The sequence below is a fragment of the Onychomys torridus genome, chromosome 16, assembly GCF_903995425.1.
Source record: "Onychomys torridus chromosome 16, mOncTor1.1, whole genome shotgun sequence".
In the NCBI taxonomy this organism is placed as follows: Eukaryota; Metazoa; Chordata; class Mammalia; order Rodentia; family Cricetidae; genus Onychomys; species Onychomys torridus.
In genome coordinates, this window is record NC_050458.1 from 56482811 (window position 1) to 56499396 (window position 16586).

The 16586-nt window shown below is 39.9% G+C and overlaps 1 protein-coding gene across 1 annotated transcript in view; it reads left to right on the top strand.

Annotated features, from left to right (window-relative positions):
- The window catches only part of Lrrk2 (leucine rich repeat kinase 2), a 139552-nt gene that overhangs the window by 101684 nt on the left and 21282 nt on the right, over positions 1-16586 (top strand). The window contains exons 40-41 of the mRNA XM_036207870.1: positions 3035-3225; positions 8208-8368. Of these exons, the coding sequence (XP_036063763.1) occupies positions 3035-3225; positions 8208-8368 (352 nt within the window). The remainder of the gene's footprint in view (positions 1-3034; positions 3226-8207; positions 8369-16586) is intronic.

Here is a 16586-nt window from a genome sequence, read left to right on the forward strand (position 1 = left end):
ATCTGTGTCACTGAGCCAATCACTGTGTCAACAATGGTTATATTGCTTAGAATAGTCCCACTACTTGATTTTGTGGCTAGGATTGGGGTCTGTTCTCTCTGAAGTCACCAAGCTGCCTACATGAAGACTATACATCTCAGCAGTAGGTCAGATACTCTTAGAAGGAGGGAAAAGGGAACACAGAGCCAGCAGCAGCTGCTCCAGTCCTTGTTTGATTGCTGGTAGGAATTGTTTCCTTTTTCTTGACTTTCTGTTCATGTTTGGAATAAGGAGAGACAAGACTGGAAGGAAAGTAAACCAACTGTTAATTCTGCTGTCATTTATTAGAACTCGAATTTTAAATCTATCCTCACAATTTTTCCTAACTTATGAAACATATCATTTGTGACTGAATCCAAATAAATATGGAAAACTTTGAATATTATAGTTCAAAATTTTAGTCTGAATAATGAAAAAAAACCTCTTATTGTGAAGTAATGCTGAGAGATTGTTTTATTGGTAATATCAAAAGTCACACTGTAGTTCCAGAAATAAAATGAAACTTTTTTTTAAGTGAAAATAGTCTTTAAACTAATTCTCGCATGATCTCTTTCAGTCCCAGGGTAATTTGTCAAATAAATTGATTTTTCAGGCTATGTACATATAATATTATATTCTAGAAAGTTTGTAATATATATACATGGAATGCTTGGAAGAAGCAAAACACTAAGAATATACACAGCTGCTCAGTGTATCAGCACTGAGGTGTACTGGAGAAATGATGGAAGAAACACAAAATGTAGAGTGTACATAATATACTTCTTTACTAGAAGAAGGAGGAGGAGGAGGAGGGGGAGGAGGAGGGGGAGGAGGAGGAGGGGGAGGAAGGGGAAGAGGAGGAGGAGGAGGAGGAGGAGGAGGAGGAGGAGGAGGAGAAGAAGAAGAAGAAGAAGAAGAAGAAGAAGAAGAAGAAGAAGAAGAAGAAGAAGAAGAAGAAGAAGAAAAGTATTTGGTGATCAGTGTTGCATTTGGAGGGTTGTCTGCCATGGGTATGACCTGTTGCCTGCTCTGGCTCCTCCCTGTCAACCAGGAAGGTGGCTATTACCCATTCTTTCTCCTTTTTTGTCCTAGTCACCAAGGTGCTTTTCCAATACAGAAAACTTGGCTTAGTCTTCTGACCATGTCCAGGAAGGTAAATAGAAGGAATGGGGCTTCCATACATCATGTTTAGCAGACTGAGCTTATCAGACATTGTATGAAAAGACTTTTCTCTCCTGAGCAAATATGACTGCAGTATCAAGCTCTGTTCTTGGAAAAGCTTTTGCTCTCTTGGGATATCCAACCTCTCTGTGTTAGCTTTCGAAATTCTGCAGACAGTCAAGTCAGCACGGGTACTGGACAGTTTTGAAGCCCCTTGTTAGGAAGCAAGGCTTCTGTTATCACACATAAAATCCAAGTCAGTTTACTATCACAGAAAATGAAAAGTTCAACCAGGGCTGGTTGGTGGTGGTGCATGCTTTTAATCCCAGCACTCAGGAGGCAGAGGCAGGCAGATCTCTATGAGTTTGAGGCCAGCCTGTGCTACAGGGAGAGTTCCAGGAAAGGCACAAAGCTACACAGAGAAACCCTGTCTCAAAAAAAAAAAAAAAAAAAAAAAACCAAACCAAAACAACAATAACAAAAAAAACAAAAAGAAGAAGAAGAAGAAGAGAAGGAGGAGGAGGAGGAGGAGGAGGAGGAGGAGGAAAAGTTCAACTAAAGTATGGTGCCAGAATAAAGAACATATCGAGGAAAGAGCAATGGAATTCAGAAACACTACCATAAGAAACTCGAAAGTAGTCCCCTATGATATAAAAGTGGTTTAGAAGAATGTGTGCATGTTGAAATAATAAGCCTCAATTAAATTACACTCGAAGAGTGAATGTGCATGCATATCCAGAATACAGTTGAATATGGACTTCACATCTAATGCTATCATTAAGGAGAGTATTGAGCTGCTTGAGGTGTGATGTAGAGAAAGGACCATGAAAGCTACAATAGCATCTCTGCTTCTTGTTGTAGTTGGGGATGGCTTTAGGAAGGTGAGCCAAGGTGGGGCACGTAAGGAACTAGTGGTGTTTGGCTAATATCTGACTGTGAAGGAGGCTCTTGGCCCTGCAAAGGGTGGGGGGATCTCAAGGCTGAAGGGTTAGCATAGGCAAAGATCCAGGCTGAGAGAAGGTGTCATGTGCTTGGGATTGAAAGATTCTCAAGTGGCTGAAGGATGGTGAATACAGACGAGGATGAAGGAAAGTAGGGTGTAGGAGGTAATGTGGAGTTAGGTCAGGTCAGGCTATGAGAGCATGGACATACATGAGGTTTTAAAAATATTTCTTTTTATTTATTTGTATAAGTGATGGGATGCCACACATGTGGGGGTGCCCATGGAGCCATAAAAGAGTATAGGATCCCTAGGAGCTGGAGTTACTGATGATTGTGAGTCATCTGATGTGATTATTGGGGCTGGGGACTAATCTTGGGTCCTCAGGAAGAATAGTAAGAACTCTTAATTGCTGAATCACCTCTCCATCTCATACATGGGGTTTTAATATAGGAGTAGTAGGAAGGCATTAGAGTTTTCAGGCAGGGATATCATCTACTCCTGTGGACTTGCCCATGTGTCCTTAGCAAACTTTGTGGTTTTGAACCAGAGGCTACAGTTTACCCCTTATGTCAGTTAAGGTTGACTCAACAGTGGTTGCTCTGAGTCCAGGGCTGAAATAGATTCTGTGACTTGCTACAATTTAGAGGCTAGAATAACCTGACCTGCCACTCCAACCTTAAGTGTTATCATAAAAAGCAGATCAGAAGGAAAAAAATAGAATTAAAAACCGCGATTTGAATAGTAGTGCAAAATTAGCTGTTAGAATTTCTTTTCAAAAGCTCAAAGAGCAAGAGAACATTTACAACAGTCCAGTCCCTCAGGGAAAGCTGGTTTCCCAAGTTGAAGAACTACACATTACCAGGCGATGGATCCGTGATGGTGTGAGACTCACATGACTCTGGTCCCTTGCAGGAGTTGGTGGTGCTTTGTCACCTCCACCACCCCAGCTTGATCTCTTTGCTGGCAGCTGGGATTCGTCCTCGGATGTTGGTGATGGAATTGGCCTCCAAGGGTTCCCTGGATCGTTTGCTGCAGCAGGACAAAGCCAGTCTCACCAGAACCCTCCAACACAGGATCGCGTTGCATGTGGCTGATGGTCTGAGGTAATGGGCTACCACCATCTTCTATTGAATGCAGGAGTAGTGTAACCCCAAATTCACTCCCAGGCTCTCAGAACACCACGTCCCTTGGTCGAGGTTTGTAACTTTATAATATAATACATAGCAGGAGAGCACAGAGCTTCACAGCTGGTGGTAGCAGGACTTCAACCTGGCCTTCATGCTCTTTACACTCATACTCTGAACCTTAGATGTGTGCATCTCCTAAAGGTAAGTATGTCAGGCCTCCCAACATCAAGGCAAGTATGGAGTAGGGACATTTTAATCCTGAAAAACTAGTCCACATTTCCGGAGCAGATCAGAGTGACAAATGTTGATTTCCACATGGAAATGTCATGTGACTCAGAGTCACAGCCAACCCTGAGCTGGATGCTAGGGGTAGCCTTTGAGGCACAGCAGCCCAGAGTAGAAAGGTCATCTCTGAAGATGAAAGACCTTGATAAATCACTGCTGCATATATTCAGCAGTTGTAATTGTTACCTTTCTAACCCCTACCCATTTTTTTAGCCTGTACACTATGCACAATACTGAAGACTTTTGTGGTGATTGTAGGCTCCCAAATTCAATTCTTGAAATCATGGTTGGGCTTAGTAGCCATCCTTCATTCTTTCTGTCCTTCTGAGCACTTACTTACCTAGTCATTACACGAACATTTCTAACTTTTCATGTACCTGCTCTCACAGTTCTCTCCCTTGGCCTCTTTATATCCCCATCATTTCCCATCACCCCCACACTACCTGTGTACCAGTAAATAGCTTGTGAAGAACATAGACATTGGATCGAATCTTTCTCCTGTTGCAGACCTTCTCCTCCCCTGCTTCCTGGTTGCCGTGTTCAGCCACATATCTTTCTGAGGTCTCTGAATGTGCCTAGGCTATACACCCACTGCCTGACTAGCCTGCAATGCCTAACTCCTGGGTATTCTTTTGGCTTGTCTTCTCATGTAGGTTTGTCCTGTTACCTAAATCTCATTCTTGTCTCCAGAACAGGGAGCCCTTAGTTAATGCATGTTGGCAGTAGGGAGGGGAAACATAGGGACAGTACCCCCACACCTACCACCATTTTTCCAGGCAGTGGATGCAAATTTCCTCCTGCTCTGAAAGCCTGTGAGTAGTCCTTTCAGACATCATTGAGAAAGGGCATGGGCAGCAAGGAAAACAGGCAATTATGTCCTTCAGAACTACTGAAAGCCATGCAGATTTGGAAATTTACCAACATACAGGCATTTGGATTTGGGTTGACATGTCTGCTTTTGAACACCAGGGGGAGCCTCATGGTAAACTGAGCTCAGTAAAGAGCCCTTTAGGCTCCTGTTTGACACGCACACACTGCAATCATTTTCTTGATTTAACTGTTCCTGGGTCCCAGATTTTCTTCCATTTTATTTTTTCATGTAATCATAAAGTGTTAATTTATAAACCGAGGACTTGCTGTTTTTACTCAACACTTAAGTTGCAAGTCCACAACACCATAGGCTCAGTCTCCCTGGCCTTTATTTCAAATAACAAGTCCCATGTTTTTATGAAGCAAGTGGAGGTTTAGCAAATACTTCAATCTTTTGTTTCATTTGTTCTTAGTCTAAAGCCAGGAAGGAATTCTAGATCTGGTCCCATAGGAGGCTGGTAGGTACAAGTAGCTGTTGATCTTCCACTAACACTAAATGTAATTTTAAAACTCAATGTTAAAAAAATTGTATGAAAAAAACCCTTTTCAATAAAAGAAAAAATAAATATGTATATATTAACAATTGTAATTTCAAATAATTGTTAACATGTGGCTATAGCTACTGGGGTAGAAACAAGTAATCAGATCTTGTGTCTTTAGGGTTTGTTAGTTAATGTAGCTATTTAGAATGACACATAAGAAATGTCTCCATGTTATTAATCTTTTCATCAAGATCCTGTTTTTAATTCAGCACCTTCCCTTCAGCTTTTCCTCAGAATTCTCACATAGCTTCTAAAACTTCCGATGTTTCAGTATGTTCAAACTTGAATTTATTCTCTTTGCTATCACCTCCTCCATGAGCATGTGCTTTCTCTTGCATTCCCCATTTGTCAGAACAGGACCAGTACAGTCACAGAAAGATCACCTTTCTCTCCATGCACAGCTAGTGTCCCTTTATGAGTTCACAGCTTGCCTATGTTACACAGTGAAACCTTGTCTCAATATCAGTCTGTTGATCAATATCTATATCATCTATATATTATCTACTTTTCTATATATTCATCTATCAAACTATCACCTATAAATTATCTATCTATCTATCTATCTATCTATCTATCTATCTATCTATCTATCATTTATCTATCTCTCTCTCTATCTATCATCTGTCTGTCTATCTATCTATCATCTATCTATAATATGTCATCTACCTATCTATATGCCCATGTATCTACCAGATCTCTTAATCTATTTTATTTTATGTTTTTGGTTTGTTTGTTTATTGAGATGGGTTTCTCTGTGTAGTTTTGGTGTCTGTCCTGGATCTTGCTCTGTAGACCAGGCTGGCCTTGAACTCAGAAATCCACCTGGCTCTGCCTCCCCAGTGTTGAGATTAAAGGCATGCGCCACCAGTGCCTGGCTTATTTTATGGTTTTTTTTTTTTTTTAATCTCTTTTACTTTTATGCCACTATTTCCACTTTGATTCAGTGTCTAGAGGCAATTATCAGAATATTTCCCCTGAAATAAAATCTAGTTATATTTGAGAGTCCCTGGTATTTCCAATTACTTATAAGGTACACCTAGTTCTGTGGTGTCAGAGCACTTAATGCACGCCCTTTAGTTTCCTTTGCAATCTCACTCCATGCCACCTTTCTACTCCACATTCTAAGCAGGCTGACATCCATAGATCTACCTTCTTTTCACCAAGTTCTCTGCTGAAGAACTCATTTCTTTAAAGATTTGCTGGCATGGCCTCTCTACTGTAAAGCTCAGCTTCTTCACGGAGAATGAGTCTTTCTTACATGTATTTGTATTTGCTCATTTAATTTTGTTTTTATGAGTCAGAGACTCATGTTGTAACCAGGCCGACCTTTAAACTCTTCCTTTTCCTGCCTCATATTCTTACAATGATGTAGACATTGGTTTCTTCGGCTTTTAACATTATTTCACTTATCTTTGTTACTGACATTTTTCTGGTTACTTTTCTTCCTACTGTTTGTAAGAATATTTTCTCCTTTTTAATGAAAACAAAGCTGTGCAGAGTTGAGGTCTCTGGACAGAGAGGATGGCGAGAACTGTCTGAGATGGTTCTTGTGCTTCTTGCACTTGCTCCGTGGAAGACTCTGCACTGGAGAATGACTGGCAGAGATTACTGTATGCCTCACGTTGAGAACTGTGTGTGGGGGAGCCTGTGCTGCCCCCAGCTCTGAGCATTTCCCTAGCTGCTCCCTCAGCGCTTGACACGCCCACACTTCTGCCATTTTATTGTAGCCATGCGCCTGCCTTTTCCTAGACTGTGACCCTCTTAAAAGCAGAGGTACAAAGATGGCTTTGTGTCCACTAATGAGTGACCCTCATAGACAGATGCCTAATGCATATCTGTTAAAGGAATGAATGCATGCTATTTTCAGCATAATATATTCAGGATAAGATAAAGTTAACCTTAATTTATAGAGATAGGGGCTTCTTAGAGATTCTTATAATAAGGATGATTAAAGACAGACTGAGTATAATTTATGTTAATAAAATATTTGACAGTACTTATTCTCACACAATGCTTCAATTTATTTGTCTGAGTTATTGTCACTGAGAAATAATTTGTGCTAATTACAATTTCAAAAGCTTTTTTCTTTTCTATTACAGGTATTACAATTCACTTTTAAGATTAAATTCTATAATTAAATATTGTAATTAAACCAGATAACCTCGATCTCCAAATGACATAATTTTAAATTGACTGTATTTTAGTCCTAGAAAGGTATTCTGAAGGAGCCTGTGTTCTATCTGTGACTGAGAGAGGGATGTGTTATGGCAGTTTGGGATGCTATTTGGTGATGTATGTTTAACTTTTAAATTCTTAATCCCCTGTTTTTTTCTCAAGAACAGCTAATAGACTTTTGGTAAGTCCTTAGTAAATTTTCCATTCAAGCCAATTACTCTTGCTAAGGTCAATTTCATTAAAGAAATTATGTTATTGATCAGCCCAAACTGTATATCCTGAAATGTACGGATCTGATGTCATGGCCTATGTACATCCTGGAAGAGAGAATCAATCCAGTAGTTGATGGAGTCAAATGACGCACTCTCTCTAGGCTATTCCCCAACAGACAGTTTCAGATGTCACAGCCTCTCTATTCCTAATGCCTCAGCAATGATTGGTAGGAGGTAATAGGGTCAATATTTTTTTAAATATAACCTTAACCAAATTCCAAACCACAAATAAACAAAGGATTTTAACAAATCCTCATTAAGTCCTGTGAAAAATTATCCTTTCAGAGAAGGTCATAATATTCCTGTGAGGTCAGTGGACAGGGAAAGTCAGCAATTTAAAGAAGTCTAATGAGAGACGATAATAGTTATGTTAGTATTTGGGAAACTGAGGTCCTCCACCATGTTTGCAGAATGGGTAATACTTGGCTGAGATTAAAACATTGTGTTTTATATTAAGTAATTTTTAATCTTTGCTCAAAATGCCTAAATCCAAGTACTCTCTGACTCCATCTCATACTCAGATATTGTACAAGCATCACCTTGCTTTTTAATATTTGATCTTTATGTTTTAATTTTGTTTGCAGCATATCCTTCAACTTCCAAGGACAAAGTTAACATAGTTTTTTTTTGATGTTTTGCATAAAAGGCATGTTTTAAGTTTTGTTTGCAGTATATCCTTCAACTTCCAAGGACAAATTTAACATAGTATCTTTGATGCTTTGCATAAAAAACATAACATATTGAAAAAAAATTATGACCAAATTAATCTAATATGATCACCTTTTGGTAAGACTTCCTGTGTTTTTTCTGACAGATATCTCCACTCAGCCATGATTATTTACCGTGATCTGAAACCCCACAACGTGTTGCTTTTTACCCTCTATCCCAACGCTGCTATCATCGCGAAGATTGCGGATTACGGGATTGCACAGTACTGCTGTAGAATGGGAATAAAGACATCAGAGGGCACCCCAGGTAGGAGCCCAAGTTTACTTTTTGCAGTGGCTAACCAGTGTCCTCAGATGCGGGTGTGGGAGAGCCAAAGCAGATGTGGCCTATCACAGTGTGAACAGATATTTGCAGTCTGAATAGTGATGGCCATTGCATCAACATTTTCATCATCATCCTATTTCCTAGAACAACAACAACAACAACAACAACAACAACAACAACAACAACAACAACAACAGCAAAAAATCAACTTGTAACTTCCTGAGCCAAAAACTGAGCTAAACAGACAGGGCATTTAATGCCATTATATTTTTAAAAGCTGGATTTCTCTAATTTCAATGCCTGCTGTCTTTTTGCTCAAAATATATGCTTCCCCTTTTATTGGTTACCTGTATTTGCAAGTAGGTGTGTATGCTCCTAAGCATCCATATTGCATATGAATGTATCTGCTCTGTTCAATCACAATGGAAATAGTCACTGTTTCTTCGGTATTTGCTGTGTACCAGGTTCCATGGCAGGTGCATCAGGCACACATCTCTTATCTTCATACTGAGTCTGTAAGTTTGCTATTATTTTCACTTTTGTAAAGGAGAACCTTGAGGCTGAGTAAGGCTTTTATCTTGCAGTAAGTAACCAAGATAGTAATTCAATCAATTCAGTGAAATACAAAGTATCTGACTTGATTCTTCAGCTGTCTCTTCAACCACATACTGTGTTAATGTATGTTTGAGGAGACTCAACTCTTCAATCTTAGCTTCTAAAGCAGAAAAGAAAATCACAGAACTGTGCATAGCAAGAATTATTCACTGGAGGCTTGGAAAACCAACATTTCTACCTAGAAAAGATGGACGCAAAGAGTGATCTTCTGTAGGCAAATCTCATTCCTCTCATGTGAGGTCCCAGAGACCTGGGAGATGAATGAAAATGAGGAATGACTGCTCCTAGTCATGGTTGAGAGGAAGGGTTTATTGTAGATATGAGGAAGAAAACAGCCAGAGGCATCTGGAAGGGTCCTGACTGAACATGGCCAACAGAATAGACAGGGATATGAGAGGAAAGAGAGGGGAAGAGCGAGGGATGAAGAGAAGAGAGAAGGAAGAGGAAAGAGGGGCTCAAGAGGACCAAGAGAGCACATGGGAACCAAGAGAATGTGTAGCCAACATAGCTGAGTTGTATAGTAATCAGAAGATCGGAGAAGGGAAGCAAAGCCCAGCCTCTGGGCTAGAGAGGTAGAGGGCAGGAGTCAGGGTCAGCAGTGCTGGTAGGAGCCGTGGGTACTGAGTGAGACGTGTCCTGGGTCTCTTTGGGACTTCACATCTCATATGATGTCCAGGTGGACCGGCCCACTTAGCTGGGGCTTGCAATTCTTTCTTTTCTTCTTCCTGAGAGGGTATCTATCATTGAAGCTTTGTGTGCTTATGGGACAGTGGTTCTCTCTGGGTTCTGTCATGTGCTTCTGGACTTGAGTTCCACTGCCCCACCAACCAAACACTGGTCAACAGCCAATGGCAGTTCAGCTGGCTTTATACTTGGAGCTTTTACATCTGCTCTTTGACTTCCTGGTTTTTCAGCAAAACCAGCCTAAGACGTTGTCACCACCTGATTCTTTATACTGTGACAACCACTTATTCCTCAGTCCTTAAAATCCCCACTGCTAACTTTTAGTGACATAAATATAGAGGAAACTCTCAACAAAAGAAACCAATCTCATCCATTCTCTGCTGCTCACTGCTCTCCTAGGTCACTCACATGATGCGGGTCCACTTCTTGCTGCATACCAAAACTTCTGTTTGTTATTTTTTATTACAGTTATTATCACTAAAGCACTTCTAATTATCTCAGCCCTAAACTCTGGCCTAAATTTGAAAAGACATCTGTCACCACAGTTGCTACTAACACCTGACCTTCCCTTCCCCAAAGCAATGTTCTCTGGGAGGAAATTTGCTCCTTCTCATAGGATTTGATCTGTGGTTTTTCTCTTTGTTGAATTTTCCCATTCATGTTATACCTTTTAACATGGGAACATCCAATAAAAGAAAAAAATGCATTCATGGAACATTTTATATGTGTGTATGTATTTTATACTAACCCTGAATGCAGTACCTTCACCCTGGGTGTTCATGTGTGTGGCATAGCTATGTCTCTACAGGACAGGGAGAAGTTCAGACCTTTTCAGTGCCTGAACAATGAGCAAGGCTCATACTTAACCATTTGCAAGAATGATTCCATATAAGTCCCATTGCTACTCCTTATCTACAATCCAGGGAGTGAGATCTGAGGGAACGCTAAAAATGACTATAAGGCAGAACAGATGCAAACTCAGGCAGCGTAGGCCCGAGAGCATCCCCAGCCCAGCACTAGTTCAGCCCAAGGTCAAAGAGAGCAACCGCTCACTTACTGACAGGGACAGCATTGCCTTGTGAGATTGTCTACTTTGGGAAGAGTAAACATGGGATGGTTCCACCCTTACCTGCACCGTGGATTTCCTGTTGCAGGTGACAATTGATTCTGTGTTCTGTGACAGTTGCAGAAATTGACTGAAGTGAATGGGGACTTACAGCTTCAAGTCTGTCAACATCTATACAAATAAAACAGTCATTAGGCAAATGAAATGTTCTCTAGCTATTCACTATCATATGGTAGAGACAAAGTTCAACTTGTATGACTTTGCAAGGTCACTAGAAACTAACTGGTATTTTTCAAGAATCATTTCAGCAGTATCATAGCTTAGGTACCCTCTAAATAGATACTATGTTATGGCATTATGTTACTGTACTCTGATCATAGGACTAAGGATATTGATTCTGGATTGGAAAATGACAAGCATTTTCATAAATATTCCTGTCTTTTATTCTTTTATTTTCATGATTTTTCTTTTCCTTCTTGCTTCCCTTTCTCCCTCTCTCCCTCCTTTCTTTCCTTTTTATCTTTTCTTCTTTCTGTGTTGAGAGACACTCTCATATCATTTAACCCAGACTGGACTGGAACTCTTTGTGTAGCTGAACATGGCCTTGAACTTTTGATCTTCCTGCTTGTATCCCCAGTGTTTAGATTGCAGTTGTGCATAACACTGGAGAACAAACCAGTACTTTATAAGTACTATGCCAGCACTGTAAAAAAAAAATGGCACCTCTCCCCTGCTTGGTTATCTTTATCAATACTTGTAAAAAACTTCAAAGTTCTGAATAACTCTAACTAAATGGGTGCACACTTATGAGAATGTAGAGATGATCCTAAATAGTGTCTAAAGTCTCCTTACTTTATGATCCTGTGGTTAGAAGTTATATCAGCAAATTTACCAAGAAAATAAATGCACAGAAAATTCAATAGTCTAGATGGAAGCTTGATATAATAGATATCCAATTAGTGTGCTGAGTGAATAATAAGTTGGAAAATATTTAATACAGCCACCCCAAACCCTTTAAAAATTTTCAGAATGTAAACATAAAGATGGCTAGTGCATTATCTGTGTGGGTAGCTTATGAGTTTGAGTGTTCTTAACTTTGATCTGTGTATTTGTATATTGTTTATGTGGATTTAAGGAAGCACATGACGCAGGGGCAGTGAAAAGGTTCAGTGGGTTCAGGTCCTTGCCACCAAGCCTGAAGTCCTGAGTTTGATTCCTGGAACTCATAGGGCGGAAATGGATAACTATCTCCCGCGAGTTGTCTTCCGAACTCCACATGCATGCCATGACATATGTATGCTCCCCTCTCCCAACACAAATGAATAATATAAACCTAAAAAAAGAGGAAGGGAGCATATAATTATTCCAGGTTTATGCTGTTTGTAACATCTGTCTATAGGTGATACATGCATAGGTCAAATGAAATTTTCCAGAAAGTATCTGCAAAATGCCATTTAAGGATTTGAATTAGAAATACTGTGATATTTTGTAACATCATGTCACAGTATGTATACTTTATTAGTACCGTGTTAAAATTCCTAAGTACATCACATTTCATTAGCTCGGGGTATGAGTATGCTGTTACAGTTACACAGATATGAAAGCTAGCTTTTGCTCACTGTGATAAAATTCCTCAGAAAATGTATGTTGAGGAAGAAGAGCGTTGGCTTCTAGTTGTGGAAGTTTCACTGACTCTGTTGGTTTGGACTGAAGTTAAGCAAAGTACACATGACAGAGGAGGCTGCTCGCTTTCTTGGCAGCCAGGAAGCAGAGGGAGTGGGGGGGAGGAAGATGGTTGGAGACAGTATATATACATACACACATATATGTATGTATGTATGTATGTATGTATGTATGTATGTATGTATGTATATAGTGACTGATTTCCTTCACTCATGCCCATCTCCTGTAGATTCCATCCCTTTCCAACAATCAGTTCCAGTTTAAATCTATCAGTGCATTAACCCATTGAAGTAGGAGCCATCCTGATCCATTTACTTCTAAACACTGCTTCCTTGAGGACCCAGTTGTCAGGTCTCGAACCTTTGAGGGACAATCCATATCCAAATGACACTAGGAAAATCCTTTTGTTTTAAAGAGATACATAATGTTTTTAGAAATATATATCTACAATGTAGCATATCAAACCAGGTGTGATGGGGTGCATCTACTGCCCCAGCATTGGGAAAGACTGAGACTGACAGATCTGCCTGGCTAAAATAGCAATCTCGTGTAGTTAGAGTTTTCCTGCCTGGCCCAGTCAGGACAAATCTCTCTCACCCACCAGTCCCACAGTCGCTCAGACCCAACCAAGAAAGCACAGAGAAACTTACATTGTTTACAAACTGTATGGCCATGGCAGGCTTCTTGTTATCTACTTCTTCTATCTTAAATTAACCCATTTCTGTTAGTCTATACTTTGCCACATGGCTTGTGGCTTACCAGTGTCTTTACATGTTGCTTTCTCATGGTGGCGGCTGGCGGTGTCTCCCTCCAGCCTTCTACTTCCCAGCATTCTCTACTCTCTTGTCCCGCCTATACTTCCTGCCTGGCCACTGGCCAATCAGAACTTTATTTACACAGAGCGCTATCCACAGCACTTCCCCTTTTCTTTTCTTTTTTTTTTTTAAGGAAGGTTTTAACTTTTACATAGTACAATTACATATAACAAAACAATTATCTGGCAAGAATTACAGTTACAATATTAAAGAAGATATCCTATCTATCTTATATTTGTGAGTCTAAGGTTTTATATCTAACTTATCTTTTATCATAACTGAGAAAATTATAACTATCTAGTCTTCAACCACATCAAAGACCTCAGAAGGATATAATATTATCTGAGAACTGGGAGAAGGATGCAAGCAACTTTCGGGAGTCTTGCAGGGTAGACAGAGACAGCTGGCAGCCTGGACAGTCACCTAATGTTCCTTTGTAAAGTTGGGGCATTTGTCTTCAGCCCATAGGGCTAGAGTCTCTCAGTCACTTCTCTCAGTGTCCTGTAGAATGTCTGGCAGTTTCTTCTGCGAAACAGGACCTGAATGACCATTTTGTCAAGCAAAGTTTAGTGGTCACCTTTCTATGGGTCCTGCATGTCCAGTCGATCAAGCAGTCCAGGCAAGTTTCTTGCCCAAATGGCTATTTTTGCCAAGGTGAAGATAAACTCCTTATGAAGTATCTTCAATGCCCATCCTCCTCTCTGAAGTAAAATGGTGCTGCCAGGAGCAGACATGCCTTACTGTCCAGAAAGTCTAAATTTAAAAAATATTTTAAATGCCATATTCTGTAGGTCTTTGAAGTATTTGAAGATTACCTATCTATCTGAAATATCTCTATGTATATGTAGAAGACTTAAGTAACATGGCTACGAGTATGATTATTATAGATGACTAATTATTAATCTGTTTTTAATTATCCATTACAATTTTAAATGAGCTATACAAACATAATACCTTAAACACGAGTAGAAATATACACACAGTATAACAAAATTAACTTTAAGTTTGTATCAATAGACTAAAGTCTATACCAATGTAAAACATTTTAAATGAATTGTTGCTCTTTTAGAAGTAAGTTCATTAATCTACCCTTTCATCCTATCATATCTATATCATATTCCCTTTTTATCTTTAGAAAGAGATTGCATTTATAATCAACCTATTTTAAATAAAATAGTGGTTTTTCTCTGTCCCACACCAGAGGGCTCTTCTGATTTGGGACACAAGAAGCTCTTAACCTTTTCTTTTAACAATATGCCTGGGTTTAGAGAAGGAGTGAGCCAATTCCATCTCCAAAGCCAGCAAGATAATTTTGGGAAATTGGGCGTAGTTTTTCTTACTACTTCCTGCTGGAGGGGGGCGCTGTATCTTATGGACATAAAGAAAATTTTAGGATTATGGAGTAGTCCATTAGGGTGAACCTCTGAGCCAGTTGCCTTGAAACCATTCTGGATGTTGGATCATCTGGGCCATGGTGTCATCTGAGACCTTTCAGGTGGTCTTGGCTGATCAAACCTGATGTATCTTAATCTGGAACAAATCCACAGCCTCTGGCTTTCTGTGGAAACAAAAGCAGAGACTCTTTTCCAAAGCAACATATCCTTATATCCAAATTTTGAAGTCAAGTTACCTTTAAAATTTACATATTTATTTAACTCAACAGCTTTTACGATCAAATCTTTTTCTGCAGTTAAAAGTCCCAAAGACAAGACAAACCAGATTCTCTGTGTAATATCCATCTTTGTAAGATTGAAACGCCTCTGTGGCTGCTGGCTCCGCCCACCTCAGCTTCCCAACATGGCAGTGGTACAGTTTACCACCAGCTCTGTGTCTGGAGCCATGTGTACCATCAACTATCAGAAGCAGTTCTATTAAAGCAGCACATAGCCCAGAAATCTTTTTTTTTTTTTTTAACTAGCAAAGGCTAAATCCACCACGCAGCAGAGTAAAGTGCTGCTTATAGATTCCTCATTCCCACCACACTGCAGGTCAGACCCACACGCCAGGAACCCGCCATAGTAGCTCAAACCAGCAGGCTGCTGCTAACTTGAGAGAGACAACTAGGAAGTTCTTTTTAGCTCTGTTGTAGAATCTTTTTTCTCAGGTTTTAGGTGGAAATTCTTGCCAACATGTTGGACACCATTTGTAGTTAGAGTTTTTCTGTCTGGCCCAGTCAGGACAAATCTCTCTTACCCACCAGTCCCACAGTCACTCAGACCCAACCAAGAAAGCACACAGAAACTTACATTGTTTAGAAACTGTATGGCCGTGGCAGGCTTCTTGTTATCTACTTCTTCTATCTTAAATTAACCCATTTCTGTTAGTCTATACTTTGCCACATGGCTTGTGGCTTACCACTGTCTTTACATGTTGCTTTTCATGGTGGCGGCTGGCGGTGTCTCCCTCCAGCCTTCTACTTCCCAGCATTCTCTACTCTCTTGTCCCGCCTATACTTCCTGCCTGGCCACTGGCCAATCAGAACTTTATTTACACAGAGCGATATCCACAGCAATCTTGGTGAGAGACCCCGTGCCGAAAGACAAAGGAAGGCAGTAAAGAAACACACACACACACACACACACACACACACACACACACACACACACACACACACGGTGGGGGGAGAGTGAGAGTGAAAGAGAGAGAGATTCAAACATAAGACTGAAAGGACTTTGATTTGTCTTAATGAATAGAACAATTAATTAGTTTTATGGTAACAAAGAGGAAATCCAAGGTCTCCTGCATCCTGCATGCTCTGCTGCTGGGCTCTGACTCTGGCCTTAATTTTTTAGAAATAAAAATGGAGTTTTTAAGTTTTTAATTTCATAGGATGGAATGGAATCTTAAGTGCTGGAAATAGTAAAACCACTGGATTTTAAGCCATGTGAAAGTGACTTTGAGCCTAGAAGATATCCCCCTACCCCACATGCCTCTTTCTGTATAAATCTCTTTGCTGGTAACAGTTGTATTAAGCAAAGAAAAAAATGATAAAAGGTTTTTGTTTCCCTGTGATTTTTTATTTCTTTGATGGTTAGTCTCTGTTCAATAATTTATTATTCAGTGTTTATCTATATTATCCTTCAGAGTAATCTTTTAAGACTAAGATATCTTAGTAGAAGTATAAGATTTTATAGTAAAGATCAAAAGATAGGTTCTTCAAGATCAGCTGAAGGATGGTGCCTGGGACAGGACAGCTTAATGACTTTTTCCAGGTGTCTCACTGCAGCGATGACTTGGCCTGACTTAGAGATCATCCCCCTACCCTGTTTCTTAGCAGCTGTCCCAAATGTGGGCCCTGGAATTGGGCATATTTATTGCTGTATCTGTTTCCTTTCAG